The sequence below is a fragment of the Oncorhynchus kisutch genome, linkage group LG22, assembly GCF_002021735.2.
Source record: "Oncorhynchus kisutch isolate 150728-3 linkage group LG22, Okis_V2, whole genome shotgun sequence".
NCBI classification, from domain to species: domain Eukaryota; kingdom Metazoa; phylum Chordata; class Actinopteri; order Salmoniformes; family Salmonidae; genus Oncorhynchus; species Oncorhynchus kisutch.
Window position 1 is genome coordinate 39,033,079 of NC_034195.2, and position 21,384 is coordinate 39,054,462.

At 43.2% G+C, this 21,384-nt stretch overlaps 1 protein-coding gene across 1 annotated transcript in view; it reads left to right on the forward strand.

The window, feature by feature from the left end:
- LOC109866998 (UPF0606 protein KIAA1549) overlaps positions 1–21,384 on the forward strand; it is an 88,511-nt gene that overhangs the window by 22,698 nt on the left and 44,429 nt on the right. Inside the window, exon 3 of the mRNA XM_031801438.1 lies at positions 18,991–21,240. Coding sequence (XP_031657298.1) covers positions 18,991–21,240 — 2,250 coding nt within the window. The remainder of the gene's footprint in view (positions 1–18,990; positions 21,241–21,384) is intronic.

The window sequence follows — 21,384 nt, forward strand, 5'->3', positions numbered from 1 at the left end:
CAGTGGCAGCAGAGAACTGGAAGGAAAGGCGGCCAAAGAGGAGTTGGCTTTGGCGATGCCCAGTGAAATATACCTGCTGGAGCGCGTGCTACGGGTGGGTGCTGAGATAAGGCGGGGCTTTACCTAGCAAAGACTTATAGATGACCTGGAGCCAGTGGGTTTAGCGACGAATATGAAGCGATGGCCAGCCAACGAGAGCATACAGGTCGCAGTGGTGGGTAGTATATGGGGCTTTGGTGACAAAACGGATGGCACTGTGATAGACTACATCCAATTTGCTGAGTAGAGTTTATTAACCTACCTCATGAACAAGCTAGCCTCAGCCAGTACTAAACAGTTTACCCTACCTCATCAACAAGCTAGCCTCATCCAGTACTAAACAGTTTACCCTACCTCATCAACAAGCTAGCCTCAGCCAGGACTAAACAGTTTACCCTACCTCATCAACAAGCTAGCCTCATCCAGTACTAAACAGTTTACCCTACCTCATCAACAAGCTAGCCTCATCCAGTACTAAACAGTTTGCCCTACCTCATCAACAAGCTAGCCTCATCCAGTACTAAACAGTTTACCCTACAGCATCAACAAGCTAGCCTCATCCAGTACTAAACAGTTTACCCTGCCTCATCAACAAGATAGCCTCAGCCAGTACTAAACAGTTTACCCTACCTCATCAACAAGCTAGCCTCAGCCAGGACTAAACAGTTTACCCTACCTCATCAACAAGCTAGCCTCATCCAGTACTAAACAGTTTACCCTACAGCATCAACAAGCTAGTCTCATCCAGTACCAAACAGTTTACCCTGCCTCATCAACAAGCTAGCCTCATCCAGTACTAAACAGTTTACCCTACCTCATCAACAAGCTAGTCTCATCCAGTACTAAACAGTTTGCCCTACCTCATCAACAAGCTAGTCTCATCCAGTACTAAACAGTTTGCCCTACCGCATCAACAAGCTAGCCTCATCCAGTACTAAACAGTTTACCCTACCTCTGACATGTTTGAAGTTGATGTTAATGTAGGCCAATCTGTGTTCTTGGTAGGAAGAAATAAAACAACAAAGTCATCTGCTTCGTTCGGTGGCTAGTCCCTCTGGGACTGGCAGAGCAGTAATCTTATAAATAAGTCTTCCTTATCATGCCGCTGCTTTGCTTTCCAGTTGACTGGTTCCTGCTTGGGTGTACTTGGTTACTAGTGCCTTAATTGCGGAGCAGTCGTAACGGAAGCTAGGATTCCATCTAATTGGTGACAGATTTGTATGCAAATATTCTAAATCTCCATAAAAGCAATGTGTGCATTTTCCCAGCAGAGGTGTTTCCATGAAATTGACCTGTTAGGGATAAAAGGCTGTACATGATGACGTAGTGCACATGCAAACGGGTTTCCATCGCATTTCCAACTTTGCTGATGCTTTTCTCACATAAAAGTGAGTTATATAGCGAGTGTACCCACTCTGGTATTGGCATGTGCTTGCTAGTCTAGCCAACATCTCGCAGAAATAGTGCGGGTAGGTCTACAGCCTACATTATGGGATTATGGACAAAACATTTTTTTTGTCAAACAGCAGCCAAGCATCAATGATCATGTCACTAGAATAAGACCCTCGATATTTATTGGAAAGGAGCATCATCACGTTCACCACCCTGTGTAGTTCATCATAATATATTTAATCTGTAGCCTAATAAACTGCACCTGATGACACAACATGCCATCAGGGGACTCCAAGTTTACTTCAATATGATGGTTATTACAATATTTCTGCATAAAAGCATTTCTACCGACATTTCTCCCATTAATTAATTTTACCGACACAAAACATCCCACCTTGTCTAGCATGTTTTATTTTGTCAACATTGGGAAAGTTTACCTACAAATGTTGTTTCCATCAGGCCTGGCGTGAAATGTTTTATCTGACATGTACTTTACTCGCATAAAAAGGTTGGATAGAAACCTGGTTAAAGACACATCCTCCTGAGTCTGGCAAGTAGAAGCAGTAGTAGTCAGTGGATGTGGCTCTGCTGTCTCTTGTGATCTTCCCAGAGGCTCATGACTGCTGAAAGATTCAGTAGATTCAGCAGCAGCGCCGCTTTGAATTAGGGCTTAATGTGATGATGAAATCACCATACTGATGAGTACGTCTCTACTCCAGACTCAATTTTCACACTGGTGCTATCATTTTACAGCCACACAGAGCATATCAGCTCCTTCGGACTTCTTCAGTTTTTTGCCCACTGGCAACAATGTATGTTTTTCCCTCACTGAAACAGACAGTTGAGGTGACAATGAACTGAGCTTGAACTGGGTATTTACTATTTAGTAATTCAAGACCAGTGGCAGTGAAAGGAGGAATATTGTCTACAGGGCTCTAGTTCAGCTATCTGTGGCTGTCTGTGGGTCTGGCCTCCGTTTGTGTCGAGACCTGTTTGTGGTCCTTACTGATCACCATACAGTTCACTTCAGCACAGTGAAAGGTGATGATAGTTCAATGCTCTGTTTCTGCAGTCAGCTATCAGCCCATAGCCCATAGCTTTACCTCCTTCAAGACCAGAGAAAAAGGACACTTTAACAGTTCCTAGGTCAAATGGACCATGGCGACTCTGGTATAATTGTTCTCCCAGACCCAACAAATTCCCTGCTTCTACCTGACTTTCTTATACTTCTGCTCTTTCCTTGTCTCTGTGAATGAAAACTGGTCTGGTTTGGTTTCCAGCATTTTCACACTATAGGCTACCCTGGTCCCAGATCTGTTTGTGCTGTCTTGCCAACTCCTATCATTGTGAATGACCATAGTAGTTAGCAAGACCACACAAACAAATCCGGGACCAGGCAACAAAAAAAATGATTATGTCCAAACTAGCCTTGGCTAATTACGAGTAGCATCTGTTGCCATGTGAAATGTGATCTGTGCGGGATGACAATGGAGCTATTCATTAGAGCAGGGAGCCAGAGAGACTGATCAATGGGCAGCAGCCTTCAAAAGCCAAACACTGGGGTGCTGATGTTGTTGCCAGGCCCCACCAAACAGAGTTCCATTGAACCACAACTCCAGGATGGCTATCTTTTTCTGCCCTTTGAAGCCAGGCTGCGTTATTTGGCATAGGGATCGCTTTCAAGGATAGAGGTAGTCTAGGTCAGGTCAATGTAATGGGGTTCAGAATTATGCCACAATTCACAAGATGATATGAAAATAAGCTATAGGCTATAAACAAAATACATGTGTTTCTTATATGAATAATGTAGATAGGTAGGTATCATTTGATATTTCTGTGAAAATCATCCCTAAATCTAAGACTTACCTCTTAGTTGCTAAGAGAATGGAAGTATTTTTTTTGTTTTATCCTGGCTGCTTATTACCAGGACATTTTCAGCCAAATGACCTGCTGTAATAGGCAGTAATAGGCCAGTAATAGGCCTACTATCGCCTAGTAGGTACCAAGATGAGGCTGATTTGTGAAGGTTCTACAGTGGTTTAGGACATCTGCTAGTGATTAGTCAGCACCATCTTTCTCTGTTTTTAACTAGGCAATTTTCCACTGCAGTTTTTCAGTCCCACAAAATGTTCACATCTAAATATTATTATTGTACTTCCATTGATCCAGGGCAATCACTGACAGCTCACAGGTTGGTGGTCTTTGGCTTGACATGGGGGTGTGGGGGTGTAGTAGGTTACAATATTTGAAATAACATTTAACAAATGAAAGAACATTTGAGGGATTTTTCATATAGAAGTTGGTGAGTAGGCTATACTGGTAAGCCTAGACCTATATGTCCAGGCTGTATCACATCTGGCCATGATTGGGAGTCCCATAGGCGGCGCGCAATTGGCCCAGCGTTGTCCCGGTTTGGCCGGGGTAGGCCGTCATTGTAAATGAGAATTTGTTCTTCAGACTCGCCTCATTAAATAAATGTAAATAAATAAAGATGTCCAGGTCTGGACTGTGTGGTCCTAGGCTCTCTAGCCTGCTTGTGCTTATCATACGCTGTCATTCATGGTATTTGTATGAGTACGGTTTGAATGCAGCCCTGGCAACAGGTTTTTATCAGTGATTCAAGGTGCAGGCCTCTGTTTCCTGTTGTATTTGTGCTACAGAGTATTCCATAGTGAAAGCCTCTCTCTCCTAATAAGACCATTATGCCTCAGTTTGTAATCAAACCTGGAAAACAGAGTGGAAGCCTGGCTGTGTCAGTCAGATAACCGAGAGGTTGTGATGTCATTGTTGTGAGGAAGGTAAAGAACACCAGTTGGGAACTCTAGCTTGAGCTTCTCAATTGAGCATAGTCTTTGAAATATGCACAGGGTGTCTTTTTCATTATCACAATCATAGTTTTACGCTCCTGTTATCACACAGTCATAGAAACATATAAATATACATTTTGAGTGCTTTCTATGGGGTGTGAAAAGAAACACACCACTGTTGTGAACTCGGTGTGAGGTAAAGCTCAACATTTGGCAGAAGGCAACACTAATGCCATATTGCTCTGGGTACAAATCACTCTACGCTTCAACAAACGGCTGCAAATTATTTATATATTTCTCTCAGCAGATGGTGCCGCTCAGTCCGGCCTCTTGAGGTACTGTGGGCTAAATTGTTTAATGTTGTTTTGGTTCCTCATCCTCTCTGGTCTACACCCTTAAGTAATGTAGAGAGGAGATTCAGCAACATTTGTAACACAAATGGGATTACATTTTAAAAAAGCTTCTTTATTGCAAAAAGTAGAACAAACGTGTTTCAGCTTTTAAACATTTCAAAATGGCCTTAGGGACCAATCACAAGGAATATGCCAATAAAAACATGTGATTGGTTAAAACAGTTGTATTGGTTAAAACATTGGTTAAAACAGTTGCACCCTTAAGTAGCCAGACTCACTCAGCCACCCAACCTAGCAATAGACCACCCTCGGCTTATATAGCCGACTTCATTGATAAGAATGGTTTCCTTTATGAGGTAACGTGTTATTCTGTCCCAGTCACAGTGTTTACTCTCCTAGGAGCAGACCTGAGAATAGAGGAGACAGACAAGAGTAGAGGAGAGCGTGGAGTGACACAGTCCTCAGGGATTCTCCAGTTACAAGCCTCCCTCTACCCTCCTGTTTTTCAAAGAAAATCTGGACCGGGGAGAGTGGAGGGGATGGAAGAGGGTGGGGAGTGGGAGAAGACGCATGGGGAACTTGAGTGTTCTTCAATGAATTACACAATACTTCTGCAATGGAAAGGTCTTGTTCTCTGGAGAAAATCTCTGGAGAACAATTTGGTTGCTTAATAACTCCTCTACATCCCTATTTTTCTTCCTCCTCTCTCTCCCTCTTTCTGCATCTCCTCCGTTTCTCCTCGTCTCTATCTCAAAAAGACTCCCCTCTAGGGCTGGGAATTGCCAGGGACCTCATGATATGATATCACGATACTTGGTCCCAATACGATATGTATAGCGATTCTCACGATTCTATATGTATTGTGATTGCATGCTACAATTTTATTTCAATTTGATGTTCCAAACATATTGCTCACCATATGAATGTTGCAGAGAGATGAGAGTGCATGAGAAAATGAGTTTTGATCAGTCATGGAAATAAAAAGTGCTGAAAACATGTTGGCTCACTATTTAAAAAGGAGATGGAGAACAAACTATAGGATTAAAAAAATACCAGAGTTTTGGTGCAGGTACAGCCGACTAACGCAACCTAGTAAAATATATATTTTAGTCAAAGTATCGATATAATATTGCGATTTGTAGATGTATCGATCCCCCCCATTACTTCTCCCCTTCCCCTCTCTCTTGTTTTATCTTAAAATCGATTCCCTGAGGATAAAACACCAGAGCACCATGAACCTTTTGATGGAGTGCAGACATGACCTCAGTCAAGTCTACACTCGTGCTCCATCTGGCTGGGCAGCCCAGATGAGAGCACTTGGCTGGACATTATGAAAACTACTCTGTAACTGCTAAGCTATGTGGGCATCTGTCTCAAACCCTAGCTAGCTGTCCTATTCAGTGATTATTTTTCTTAAAGTAGACTAACTTGTTCACGTTCTCAGCTCCTCTAGAAAAGGCTTCTAATTTTGACCTTGTCATGGGGACTCGCATCTTACGTAGGATTTTAGTTTTATCGTTACTTCCATAATTTAAGCAAATGTGAGCAGTGAACATGTGGGAAAGCAATCGATCAACAATAACGACGATCCTATAACATGACTTTTAGTGGGAGGGGCGGTCTGCTCAGTGCTCGGCCGTTTCTCTCTTGGATCTAGATCTAATGAAAGGCAACTGATAAAAACAATGGAATCTTTCCCATCTTAAAAGCTTCCCAGATAAAGCGAACGCCAACACAGATTGTTCGATTGCACTTGGGGTTCGCAGCCGACTGCCAGGCTCAGAAGAGCCAGTCATGTGAGGGGCTCTGCTCAAAACAGAACCATGTGTGGGCTTGTAGTTAGTATTAATACCAAAATACCTTTTTCTTTGCCCACCTCTCCCTTTTTTCAAATTGCACAATCATTCAATTACCTTTTTACTGTAAGGAGCCTGGCAAAAATAAAGGAAATTATATCATTAGTATTGGTATCTCAGCTTTCCCTAGAGCTCATATAGGTCAGGACCTAGGCCTGTTTGTGTGTGTTTCCCAGCAACTGATTTAGACTAAGAATTAGGCCTGGCAGTGTGCATTTCCCAGCTGCTTGGCTGAAACATTTTTTTATCCAATTCTGATAATGGAAGGTTGGTGGGTTCTTATAAAGTTCTCCATATGTTAGTACTGGCCTGTTCAGATTGACTCCGTGGGTTTCTGCGTTTGCTCGAAGCTGTGTGTGTGCGTGTGTTTATTTTGTGAGTTTTATCATCGACTCAAACCCAGACGGACTGCTTGCTTTTGGCTCTCTGCTTACAATGTTCCTATCTGAAAAAAAGAATACTTCTGTTAGCACCAGTCAAATCAGTCTAGACACTGTGTGATAAAATTACCCTTGTCTTGTCTAAAAACATGCATTGTCCTCTATCTGGGTACTCCAACTAGGCTGTAAATATACCATACAAGCTTTCACAGACTCCAAAACAATCTACACAATGTTCTTAGCTTAGGGAAGCCTGTGAAAGACAATTTAGAGTTGTGAATGCAATGATAGGCGGGTTGTTCAAAGAAATGAGTGCCTTTTGTGTCCCTTTTGATATCTGAAGTAGAAATTGTGCACAAATATTGCATTTTAAAAGCCTTTTATATTCAAAGATGTGTCCTTTTAATATAGTTAAAAAAATGTATATGAAGAAAGACTTGCTAAAGTGCGTTATGACATGTCCCTCTGCATCCTCTGTGACTTCCAGGAAGATTTTAACCAACTTAATCCCAACATTTATCCAAGTTTTCAAGATCATTGTAAAGCCATATGTCCCGTCACTCCGGCCTCTAGGTCACCAGGCTGCTTGTAAGGGCGCACACCTGTCACCAGTGTTACGCGCATAATGACACTCACCTGGACTCCATCACCTCCTTGATTACCTGCCCTTTATGTCACTCTCTTCGGTTTCTTCCCCAGTCATCATTGTAGCTGTTTCATGTTGGTGCACTGTTTGTGTTTCTTGTTTTGTTCATTTATTGAAATGTATTCACTCCCTGAACTTGCTTCCTGACTCTCAGCATACATCGTTATGCCATAGTTATTTTGTTGCTTTGACAAATTAATTTCTGAAGTTAATATTTATTTCAAGTGATTCGTTTTAAGGAGAGAGAAAAAATGTTACGTGAACTGAACTCTCGTTTTAATATGGTGAAATGGGTACTTAAAAAATCTAAAACATTGAACATCTAATAGTCAAATCATAGTATAAATGCAGGTGAACTGGTTCTACTCTTTTTGGACATTTTCTGGTGTTTTGTGGTGGAAAACTGAGCTGGTCAGACATAAAACATCAACTCTGTTACCAATAGATAAACAGGCTCAATGGTTTAACAATTATTATTTTTTAAGTTAAGCTTGCATTAATTTGTTCATCCCTGTTGACTTCCATTCCCCCTGGGATTTATGGATGATTTTAAAGCCCCAGTGCAGTCAAAAATGTTCTCCCCCCCCTGTGTTTCATATACATTTTCACACACCGCTGTGCACAGACTTTTTGGGTGGCATGTGCACAAACAAAAAAAATGGCACCACCAAAAAATGTTTCCCACAACCGCAGGTCAGAGACTCATTGAGCAATTATTGCATGAGGGGAGGGGGAATGCTGCACTTATTAACAATGTCCAACACAATTCTAGTCAAAATAGAAGATTGTAAGAAACACTGTAACCTACCATTACATTATCCAACCCAACTCCATTTGTTGCCACTATCATGTATCCGTGGTTTTCAAACTTTTTTTACCCATGACCCCCAAAAGGGAGTGGTACAGAAGTTGAGACTATTGAGCTCAGGTGCATCCTGTTTCCCTTGATCATCCTAGATGTTTCTACGACTTGATTGGAGTCCACCTGTGGTCAATCCATTCCCCCTGGGATTTATGGATGATTTTAAAGCCCCAGTGCAGTCAAAAATGTTTTTTACAAGTCTCTGCTTGGTAAAGCCTCGCCTTATCTCAGCTCACTGGTCACCATAGCAGCACCCACTCGTAGCACGTGTTCCAGCAGGTATATCTCACTGGTCACCCCCAAAGTCAATTCCTCCTTTGGTCGTCTTTCCTTCCCGTTCTCTGCTGCCCATTACTGGAACGAATTGCAAAAATCTCTGAAGCTGGAGACTCACATCTCCCTCACTAGCTTTAAGCACCAGCTGTCAGAGCAGCTTACAGATCACTGCACCTGTGCATAGCCCATCTGTAAACAGCCCATCTATCTACCTACCTCATTCCCATACTGGTATTTATTTATTTATTTGTTTATTTTGCTCCTTTGCACCCCAGTATCTCTACCTGCACACTCATCTTCTGCCGATCTACCATTCCAGTGTTTAATTGCTATATTGTAATTACTTCGCCACCATGGCCTAATTATTTCCTTAACTTACGTAATTTGCACTCACTGTATATAGACTTTTAGTTTTCTTTTGTTCTACTGTATTATCGACTGTATTTTTTGTTTATTCCATGTGTAACTCTGTTGCTGTATGTGTCAAATTGCTACGCTTTATCTTGGCCAGGTCGCAGTTGCAAATGAGAACTTGTTCTCAACTAGCCTACCTGGTTAAATAAAGGAGTTCTCAACTAGCCTACCTGGTTAAATAAAGGTGTTCTCAACTAGCCTACCTGGTTAAATAAAGGTGAAATAAATCAAACATTGAATTGATTGGACATGATTTGGAAACGCATACACCTGTGAAGCATGGTGGTGGCAGCATCATGCGGTGGGGATGTTTTTCAGCAGCAGGGACTGGGAGACTAGTCAGCATCAAGGCAAAGATTAATGGAGCAAAGTACAGAGATCCTTGATGAAAACCTGCTCAGGACCTCACCTTCCAACAGGACAACGACGCAAAGCATAAACCCAAGACAACGCAGGAGTCTGAATGTCCTTGAGTGCCCCAGCCAGAGCCCGGACTTGAACCCGATCGAACATCTCTGGATAGACCTGAAAATAGCTGTGCAGCAAAGCTCCCCATCCAAATAAACAGAGCTTGAGAGGATCTGCAGAGAAGAATGGAAGAAACTCCCCAAATACAGGTGTGCCTAGCTTGTAGCATCATACCCAAGAAGAATCTAGGCTGTAGTTGCTGCCAAAGGTGCTTCAACAAAGTACTGAGTAGAGTCTGAATACTTATGTAAAATGTTATTTCAGTTTATTCTTAATACATTTGCAACAATGTCTAAACTAGTTTTTGCTGTGTCATTATGGGGCATTGTGTGTAGATTGAGGAAATAACTATTTAATCATTTTAGAGTAAGGCTGTAACATAACAAAATGTGGAAAAGTCCAGGGGTCTGAATACCTTCTGAATGCACTGTACTATAGTCATTTTTGTATTTAAACCTCTTGAGATGGGGAAACCATGTTTAAGTTTATTATATGAAAGCAATGTTAAAATTAGGTGAAACATGTTTTTTTCCCCACCAAGTTTCATTACTCAAAAGGCACCGAATTGGTGTAATGACCCTAGATCTAAAATACACACTTTATAGTATCGTCCTTTGGGTTTCACAACTGAGACGTTTTTATATATTTTCCTTCCAATGGCAGAATATTTCATCAAACAAACACTGCTTTTCTGGCCATAGCGTTGCTTTCTCCATCTAGCCTAAAGCAGTGGGCAACTGGGAATTGGGTAGAGTTAAATGGGATGGGATGTGATTGAATCAAAGAATCACAGACATCAGAGATGTTCTTTCTGCGGACAGGCCTTATCAGGTTAGCTCTGTTTCAGAGCTGGGATAGGTAGGATGTGTGGGAGAGATAAATTACATTTTCACTCGCTTCAATGATTCATATTGCGTTGTCAAGTCCATCCGGTTCACACTGATCGTGGCATGTGCAGAAAGTGGACCATCACAACTTTTTCCAACTGATCTGTTCATAGCGCCTACTATCCTGAGTGGCATAGCGGTTTAAGGCACTGCATCTCCGTGCTTGAGGCGTCATTAGGCACCCTGGTTCGATTCCAGGCTGTATCACAACCGGCTGTGATTGGGAGTCCCATAGGGTGGTCCACAGCTTTGTCCAGGTTTGGCTGGTGTAGGTCGTAACGGACCTTCCTAGTTAAATAAATTCAGTGCATCAATGTTGAGGAAAAGTAGCAAAACGTTTGTAGTTTGATGGCTAATGTTATATCTTTAAAAAAAACTGCACTAGAAAGGATTATCAACACATACTGAGCAGCTCATGTTATAGACATGCATGCTACATGGCAGACCAATCCAAATTCATCTTCTGGCATGTCCAGCTCATCCATTATCTCAGCCAATCATGGCTAGCGGGAAGGCTCCTCCCTTTTTCTGTGGCTAAAACAGTAGGCTTGTAATTGAACAATTATTTGTAATTACAGATGGAATACAAGTTTTTTATTAAGGCACATGAAAGTTTACATGTTCCAGAAGGCATTTCTGCTCATTTTTTATACTAAATAAAAAATAAGGTGTTCAAATGCCTCCTTTTGAAGTAGTGATGTAGTGTGACACAAATTCCAGTCTGTAGCCTAGCCTAAATCATTTTATCATGTCTTTCTGCTTTATCAAATTCGGCACATTTCCCCTAAAAATAAAGATCCTAATCTCATGGAGATTAAATGGGTACACAGAGTTGATATTTGTTTCCATCCTCGAATCACTGCTCTCTACTGTCGCACAGTGCCCTCGCATTGGAAAGTTAAGGTAGCCTTCAGTCTTTATATCCAATCATTTAGGGCTTATGATCACTGACCAACACATTTCCTGTAGAAATATTGTAGTTGGAAAGGCTACTTTTTCAATCTTCAAAGACCTTTGAGTTCTTGGCTATAGATCTTGATGAGGATCCTTATGTATCAGGCCAGAATCTATAGATGTTTTCCCTTAGAGGAATGTTTTTATTTAAACAAAATGTGCAAGTGAAGTGTGTGTACAAGGCTTGCCTCACATCTGTCAATGATGCACCCACCTAGAACAAACCCTGTAGAATGAGGTCTGCTATTTTTACTCTCTTTCTTTCTCTCTCTGAACAATCCTATTTAATATCATTGCTGGATGTGATCCCATATAAATAAAAGTAGTAGACAACAATAAAACGTAAGACAGACGATCCATTTGGCACATCCGCTGAAATCCAGCCAAATGTCTAAGCCCAGAACCTATGATGTTATAAATGGTTCGCCATCATCAAGGCTACAGGCAAGAGGTAGCAGTACAGTAGCAGACCATCACAGGACCCTACAGCCCACCTGCCAGCAACTCCTGGGCTCAAACTGATTGAGTAGTTACTGTACATTGTCATATGAACAGACCTGTGTTGCTAGTAGACATGGAATGCTAAAATCAGACACACTTTCATCCACAGTCTTTAGATTGAGTGAGGAGTTCAATATTTCTTATCAAGACCATTTGGGCCAGTGTGTAGATGGCATAGCCAGCTATTCATTAGGTATGCAAATGAGACACATCAAGGCCCCACCACGTGCAGTAGGAATAAAATCTCATTAGGTGGAGATTTTTCACGTAGTGAATAAATGAACCTCCCACAGCATTCATTCTAGAATGCTGTCAGGCGCTAATGAAATGGCTTTGTGGATGAGGAAATTGACAAATGTAGCCTAGCATTTTTAATGACAGGAATAAAATCATTTGATTACTCATCAATAATATTTCACTAAACAGTAACCATTTGAAAAGTGTCATTATTACATTATAATAGGCAACATTCCTTGTTGACCTGGACTTTGAATGTTAGGCTAACTTAAAGTTAGGCCTACACAAGTAAATGTGTCATTGGCATCATTAATGTCCAATTTTGATAAAACATGTTATTTATCAAAGGCTACCTTGAGAACATTTGTATTTATTATGCAGCAGCTACTCATCCTGAGGTCCAAATATATTAAGGCACTTACATCACACATAAAACAAAAGATCATAACATTATTATACCACTACATGCAGTGCATTCAGAAGCTATTCAGACACCTTGACTTTTCCCACCTGTATGGTGTGGGTGATTGTTTTCTGTTATGTGTATGTCACCTTACAGAACTGTTCTCTGTTTAATAAGTATAATGATGAACACTTACCACGCTGTGCTTTGGTCCTCACCTCATTCCAACGACGAGCGTTACACCCTTCTTACATCAGCTGATGTCACAAAGTGCTTTACAGAAACCCAGCCTAAAACCCCAAACAGCAAGCAATGCAGGTGTAGAAGCACGATGGCTAGGAAAAGCTCCCTAGAAAGGCCAGAACCTAGGAAGAAACCTAGGGAGGAACCAGGCTATGAGGGGTGGCCAGTCCTCTTCTGGCTGTGCCGGGTGGAGACTATAACAGAACATGGCCAAGATGTTCAAATGTTCATAGATGACCAGCAGGGTCAAATAATAATAATCACAGTGGTTGTCGAGGGTGCAACAGGTCAGCACCCCAGGAGTAAATGTCAGTTGGCTTTTCATAGCCGATCGTTCAGAGTATCTCTACTGCTCCTGCTGTCTCTAGAGAGTTGAAAACAGCAGATCTGGGACAGGTAGCACGTCCGTTGAACAGGTCAGGGTTCCATAGGCAGGCACAACAGTTGAAACTGGAGCAGCAGCACGGCCAGGTGGACTGGGGACAGCAAGGGCTCAGGTCCTCCGAGAAAGAGAATTAGAGAGAGCATACTTAAAATAACACAGGACACCGTGTTAATATATCCAGATATAACAGACTGATCCTAGCCCCCCGACACATATACTACTGCAGCATAAATACTGGAGGCTGAGACATGAAGGGTCGGGAGACACCGTGGCCCCATCCGATGATACCCCAGGACAGGGCCAAACAGGCAGGATATAACCCCACCCAATTTGCCAAAGCACAGCCCCCACACCACTAGAGGGATATCTTCAACCACCAACTTACCATCCTGAGGAAATCCCGAGTATAGCCCACAAAGACCTCCGCCACTGCACAACCCAAGGGGGAGCGCCAACCCGGACAGGAAGATCACGTCAGTGACTCAACCCACTCAAGTGACGCACCCCTCCTAGGGACGGCATGGAAGAGCACCAGTAAGCCAGTGACTCAGCCCCTGTAATAGGGTTAGAGGCAGAGAATCCAAGAGAGAGGGGAACCGGCCAGGCAGAGACAACAAGGGCAGTTCGTTGCTCCAGTGTCTTTCCGTTCACCTTCACACTTCAAGCCTGTTCTATGGCATGCTCCTTTTGCCAGCTCAGCACTTGACATTTGTGTTGCGATTATGTAATATTTAATGTGGTCACTCCAAGGGGGCATCCGTGTGCCTGTTCCATGCCAGTTACAGGAAATGCATGCCAATATGCACAAACAGAAAATTTACTTGTTTTTCACAAAATGGATTAGAACGTTGTGGATACATTTTAGATTGACACAATTTCCTGTATACAGCTTTTTAAAAACCTGCATCACAATACTGAGAGCTTTGCCGTTTGTAAAAGGATGTATTTGGGTGTTTTTGTAGTCTTATTTTCATGTTTTTCGCACACCCTGGAACTGCAGAATGAGGCTCAGGAAGTCAGTTGCTGCTGGGGTAAGTTTTTCAAAACCAAGTGAAAGAAAACATGTTTTTGGGCCCTTATATAACAATACATTTACATAAAAAAATACAGATTAGGTTCCTAAATAGTGAAACTCTTCTTTAATGTGTAGTGACCTTTAAGATGGTGACCTGATTTAAAGATGTGTCAGTAATAGCAGGAGGTTGGTGGCACCTTATGTGGAGGATGAGCTCGTGGTAATGGCTGGAGCGGAATCAGTTTAATGGTATCAAATACATCAAACACATGGTTTCCATATGTTTGATGCCATTCCATTCTCTCTGTTCCAGCCATTATTATAAGCCGTCTTCCCCTCAGCAGCCTCCACTGCAACCGAGCGTAGCTGATTTTCCTAATTGCAACAGTAAATAATCAAATCAAATCAAATGTATTTATATAGCCCTTCGTACATCAGCTGATATCTCAAAGTGCTGTACAGAAACCCAGCCTAAAACCCCAAACAGCAAGCAATGCAGGTGTAGAAGCACCAAATACATTTATCCTGCTCCGCACAGGGGTGATGCGGTGATGGTTTGGTGTTCCATAAACTCCAAGTAGCCTCTGACCTTCATTTCTGTACCTGTTGTAGAGACCAGGGGACCTCAAATGTTTTCTGGATAGATGGGCTTAGTGTTGAAAGCAGCTCATTAATGTCCCAAAACACAGAGCCAAGAATGAATCAAATCAGCAATGGTCCAAATAGTGATTGACAAAGTTCAGAGGTAGCCTTCATGTTTGGCTTTATGTTAGACTACTACTTCCATAAGACCTGCAACACAGTGAGCAATGTGCCTTTTTTACAGTAGTTACTCACCTCCACTGACATTGTGCCTGAGAGCTAGGCTCAGTCATCCAGCAGGGACCCTGAGGCCAGGCAGAGTAGTGCTGAATCATCTGCTTGCCTTTTGTGGTGCCTCTGAGCCTACTAGCACAATGTCCTCATAGGCTCACTAGATCTTCCTTCCCAGCACCCATCAGCCAGCCACCCAGCCTCTTTCTCTCTTTTGTCTTATTAATGGTCAGGAGGAGGAGGGTGGGGGAGTGTTACCCAGCTACTGGGCGTTCAAACGCTTGGCACGCTGTGACGCCATGTTACGGTTTGCTAGCTAGTGTACACTGCAATATGCAGACACTGGCAGTAGAGACTCATTTTCAGGAGGCACAAGAAAAAGGAACATGTTGGCCTGATTAAGGCGCCCTATGATAGCATTTAGAATGTTTTCCTCTTAGGTGCAGCCAGCCGCTGTCTAGATCTAACATAGTGACTGAATGGGAGCACTGAAGGAGATGAGCTTTCCCAAAATAACCACTTGATTGAGTTCATGTTCATCTCCACAAACAAGGTTCAAATGTGTCATAGCCATTCTAGATGTCTGAGCAGCTGTGGTTATTCGGCTAGATCACTCAGTGGTTCTCGTAGTTTGGCCTGTATGATGATGTGTGTGTTGAAGAGTTTTCTTGTACATTGCCTACGGAAAGTGATGCTTTGCATTCAGGTCAAGGAGTTTAATGTTGTTTTCATCAGATCAGAGAATCTTGTTTCTCATGGTCAGAATCTTTAGCTGCCTTTTGGAAAACTCCAAGCAGACCGTCATGTGCCTTTTTACTGAGGAGTGGCATCCATCTACCATAAAGGCCTTATTGGTGGAGTGCTGCAGAGATGGTTGTCCTTCTAGAAGGTTCTCCCATCTCTACAGAGGAACTCCCAGAGGTCTATCAGAGTGACCATCGTTTTCTTGGTCACCTCCTTAGCCAAGGCCCTTCTACCCGATTGCTCAGTTTGGCCGGGTGGCCAGCTCTAGGAAGAGTCTTAATGGTTCTAAACTTCTTCAATTTAAGAATGATGGAGGCTTCTGTGTTCTTGGGGACCCTCACAGGTGGACTAATTTCTCCATCTCACCTGTCAGTTCACCTCAGTGTAAATACACCTGACACAGTATTCCTCCAGAAGGCTCATGTGGACAGTCTACGTCCTACAAGATTGCATCACATTTACCATTAGGTGGTCACCTTACCCAGCTGTCTGATCTGCCTAGTGGTCTGTGGTGGTTCATTTCTTTACTATCAAATGAGGAGAGACAAACTTCTCACACAAGTCAGAGTTATACTTAAACTAAATCTTTATTCACTTATTAATAAGGGAGCAGGTCAATACAACGCACACATATAAAGTGAATCGATTGAGTGCTCTACGAAAATGATGGCTGGTCAACGATTCACGCTCCGTGAAGAGCCCCGAGACAAAAGTACAAAGGTATTTTATAGCCAAGATACACCCCTTTCAACCTACATGACGAACAACAGATGTATAGAATGGGTCACAAGGTTAAGATCTGTATTAAAGATATCTAGAATTCATAGCAGACAGTATCTGCTGTGTCAACAGTTTTCATTGTGTAGAGACCAGTGCCGTGCCCCCCAACTGCATACTGGAGCCATGTTGCCCTGGTACGGTATAGAACAGAAACATTAACTCATGCTCTGGAATGCTCTTTTGATTTTATCATCCAGAAGATGTTGTAAATCTCCTGTCAGTGTTATCTCCCAGAGGCCCATCCTGAGTAGAACACACACACACACAATAGTTATAAGAATCCTCTATTCTGTTGCATAAAACAACCATTTGATGCAATACAAGTATTATAACATAATCTTGCAATTTTCCACCATAGGTCTATCTGACAACATAAACTGAGTGTACAAAACATTATGAACACCTGCTCTTTCGATGACAGAATGACCAGGTGAAAGCTATGATCCCTTACTGATGTCGCTTGTTAAATTCACTTTAAATCAGTGTAGATGAAGGGGAGAAGACAGGTTAAAGAAGGATTTTTAAGCCTTGAGACAATTGAGACATGGTTTGTGTATGGGCTCCTGAGTGGTGCAGCGGTCTAAGGCACTTTATGTCAGTGCTAGAGGTGTCACTACCGATCCTGGTTCGATTCCAGTCTGTATCACAACCGGCTGTAATTGGGAGTACCATAGGGTGGTGCACAATTGGTCCAGTGTTGGGTGAGGTAGTCTTTTATTATAAATAAGAATTTGTTCTTAAATGAATCGCCTAGTTAAATAAAGGTACAATAAAATGTGTATGTGTACCATTCAGAGGGTCAATGGGCAAGACAAAATATTCAAGTTCCTTTGAACTTATGCCAGGTGCATTGGTTTGTGTCAAGAACTGCAATGCTGCTGGGTTTTTCACACTCAACAGTTTCTTGTGTGTATCATGAATGGTCCACCAACCAAAGGAAATCCAGCCATGAGTCAACATGGGCCAGCATCCCTGTTGAACACTTTCAACGCCTTGTAGAGGCCATGAATTGAGTCTGTTCTGAGGGAAAACTCAATATTAGGAAGGTGTTCTTTATGTTTTGTACATTCAGTGTATAGTTTCGCTTTCTGGTTCTCAAAGTTCCCTGATCCAACATTACCCAGAACAAGCCTTTGTTTGGACTTTAAGTGCGATGCTAATGGATTTATAGAATCAGAATATAAACTAGGCAAACTGATACAGCTCTTTGGAACCTAATTTGAAGGCTTACTGTGAATTATTCAAAGTGTTGTAGCGTGGCACCCATGGCTTCCTGGCAGCTCACACAGATCCTGCCCCGGAAGCACACACACACACACACACACACACGTCATGTGCGCACACACACAAGCACATACGCACGCACACACAGACAACACACGTGTATTCAACTCTAACTTGTGTAATCATGGCAGTTCCCAATTAAATCATGCATAATGCTTAAGTTATGCAAGAAGCAAATTACTTTAGAAAAGGGCAGTTGGCACTCTCTCGTCTGGCAAGTGTGTCAGAAATGTACTCACTGCCTCAGCGAAGACTTATTGGCCGTAACAGCACTGCAGTGCCTAACAAAACCCACCCTAAAAAATCACTAGAATTTGTAACTGTAGGTTTGTGAGGGCTTTTGTATAATAGCTACAATTGCTTGTTGGTGAGGTAGAATGGGGACATCCATCATTCCAAGGTCAAGCACCAGAACATTTTACAGTAGCTAGTTGTTCCTACTAGAGCGCTTCAGTCAGTAGCTCATTTTGGACCCTTAAGCTAGAATGTCCTGAGGTTTTTACTATGGAACATATGGTCCCCATACATCTCAGTATCATCATCACACACAAAATAAATGAGGCTAAACGCACACACACTAAAGGCATTGTAGCACACCATTGGAAATAGTCAGTGACAAATATCATAGCTAAGCAGGTCTGGGCTTGGTTTAAACCTTGGATGGGAGACTAAAGGGTAGCTGTAGATGATCAATTATCCTGTAGGAGGTGCTGCCCAGCCTGTAGTTTTTTTTCTGATAGTGGATATAAGTTTAAAGGTACAAATTCAACATATTTCATACACTGTATTTCTATGTTGAAATTTGGTTACCATGATGAGATAATTCTGTGGTGTAAATTTGACCGTCAAAACAACAGTTTACATTGATACATTTTTCAAATGGAATGTGTTTTCTGCATAGATTGTACGTCACAATACGTTGAAACAATGTTGATACCATACAGTGTCGTTTGATTTGATCATGCAATTTTGTTCAACATTTATAGCCGACTTTGTTCTTTGAAGAGTGATGGATGGCTTCCTTCCTGGTCATTTCCAAGGTTGTTGTCAGAACTCACTAAGCAAGAAAATGAAATGAAAAAAAGGTTCACCATATAATAACAGCAATAACAAATCGTCAATGAGATCATATTTCTTTCTTAGTCAATTTGAAGAGCAGGCTATTTTCCACAGTACTCTAGGTGTCGCAATGATGATCAAATATTTCAGTGCAGTCTTAGTTCATGTTTGATTTGTTGTTGTCTTTTTCAGTAGACTGGCCTTCGTTGGATCCCACCATGTTGGAAGAGTTTCAGGAAGAAGTACCAAGCTGGACTGAATCACCCTCAGCCTTATTAGTTTCACACACTGATGCCTCTGAGCACCTAGATGACACTACAACTATAGCTCTCCTTTCACCTGGTCCCCTACCACTTGAATCACCTTCTAGGTCTAGTGACCCCCTGTCCACTCCCCCTTTTAGCTCTTCGGAGCCTGCGATTGTCCTTCAGAAACACCCTGAAGGCCCAGCCCGACTCTCAAGGGACATGAAGCTCTCTGGGCCTATCTCAACCATGGCAGCTACCTCTTCAACCCTTGTTACAGTACCACACCAGAAGCTTCTCGGACCACAGTCCAACATATCCACAACACCCTTGAACTTCTCTACAGCCACCAGTGGGACTACGTCTCCACAGTTTATTGTCCCAAACTCTAATGAAAGAGCTTCAGATGAACCTCCATTATTACCCCCCAGCAACCAGCAAGACCCATCAAAACAGAGAACTCCTGCACTTATGACATCACTTCCTGTTGGACCCCTCAACCTGCCTAGACTGCCTGTTGACAATCTGGTAGATGTAGCAGCCCTATCAGACCAAGCCAGCCCAGAGTCTAGACCTAATCCAGATGTGTCCCAGAGTTTAGGCGATCTCTCGCTGGATCACAAACTGCCTCTTGAGCCCTCCAGTAGATTAATCGATCTGGATCACCTGCGCCCCAGCAGTGAGCTCATGCAGAAGGATCATGCTGCCCAAGGTATTTACATGCTCCTGAAGCCATCGCCTGAAATGCAGCTGGCTCCCAGCTATGTGCCTTTCCTGAGCCCACAGACCACGTCCTCCTCAGCCGAGCCCACCATGGTCCCTACTGAGGACTTCTTCCCCACCAACACCATGGAGATGGACTGGGGCTCCGGAGACCACCCGGAGACCGTGTCCTATATGGGCTCGGAGGGCGACGACTTCTCCCTGGTCACCAACCTTCCCACGGACATGTACGACCTGGAGGACTCCAATGCGGAACGCTACGACACCTCCTTCCCCTCCAGGGTTGGCGTGTCCTTCTCCTCGATGCGTCACGTGACGTCTACACTTAGTCTCACTACAACAGATCTCAGCTCTGGTGTTAGAAGTGTGGCCCCCACATCTGTTCCTCCCTCTATCCATCCATATCCCAGTCACTCAATGCTAGCCTCAACACCAACACCTCAAGGTAGTCTACCAGAAGGTTCAGGCGTAGACTGGACAGATACATTCACTGTTGAACCAACAGACCTTCTCCTACCAGACATGAACAGCCTGGAGTACTACACCGTCCAGCTGACCAAGGATGACTCTGAAGAACACAGAGGCACCAATGTGACCACCACCTCCAGACATTTCTCCCTGATGTCCATCAGCACCATCCACATCATGGCCACCAGCACGTTCACTGAGGACCCCAGCTACATGCTCACAGCCTCCTATGGAGTGGAGGTCCAGCCTTCTGACAACACTACCTGGATTAAAGAGTCCTCTGATATATCTGGCGCAGAGCCTCTCAATACGACCACAGCAGACGCCACGGAGATGACTTCTCTGAATTTCTCAGTGCCGTTCCTGGAGCCTTCATTAGCGCCAACCCCCTCCATGGACCTGTCAACCTCCCTGTGGGGTGTCACTGGTCAGGTGTCCTCCGGGGAATGGATTAGCCCTGTGGCCACATCCAGTGTCGGAATGGACAGCAGCTCTGTATTAGTGTCTGTGCAGCCTAGTGCTATGGCCTCTGAGACAGACATCCAGTGGTATGTGTCCCCCATCGCCACAGAGACGGCCCTCCTCAGCACCTCTCTCGTCACTCCTGTGTTGACCACCTCTGTCGCCTTCACCCCAGTGCCTGGTCAAACAGAATTACCCCCCGATGTCACCTCAGGCCCCACAGAGCGAGCCACAAATGCCACCACATTTCCCCCGGTGTCAGTCATGGCTGACCAAGGTATTGATACGGATAGTCCTGTCACAGCAGGGACAAACGTCAGCCAGAGTACACTTAGCACCGTAGACACCCCCTCCACAACTGATCCTGCCACCACCACTACTACTACCACCACCATCACCACTAAGGCCTCTACAACCACTGCTCTGGCCACCACCACTACCACCACCACCCCCTTAAACATAACAACCACAAAAAGCCTGCCTACAACCATTGGCCGCCAGTACCTCTGTAATGTCTCCAAGCCTGTGTACTTTGTTAAAGTCGGTAAGTTGAATGATCTTTTTGTCGTGTTGATATACTTTTTTAATGACAGGAACATTGTGTGGGTTGTCAACTTGATCAATGCTACGAAGATATAATTGTCAACTCTGAAGTGTTATTCTTTCACTTTTCATATGAAAATCATGG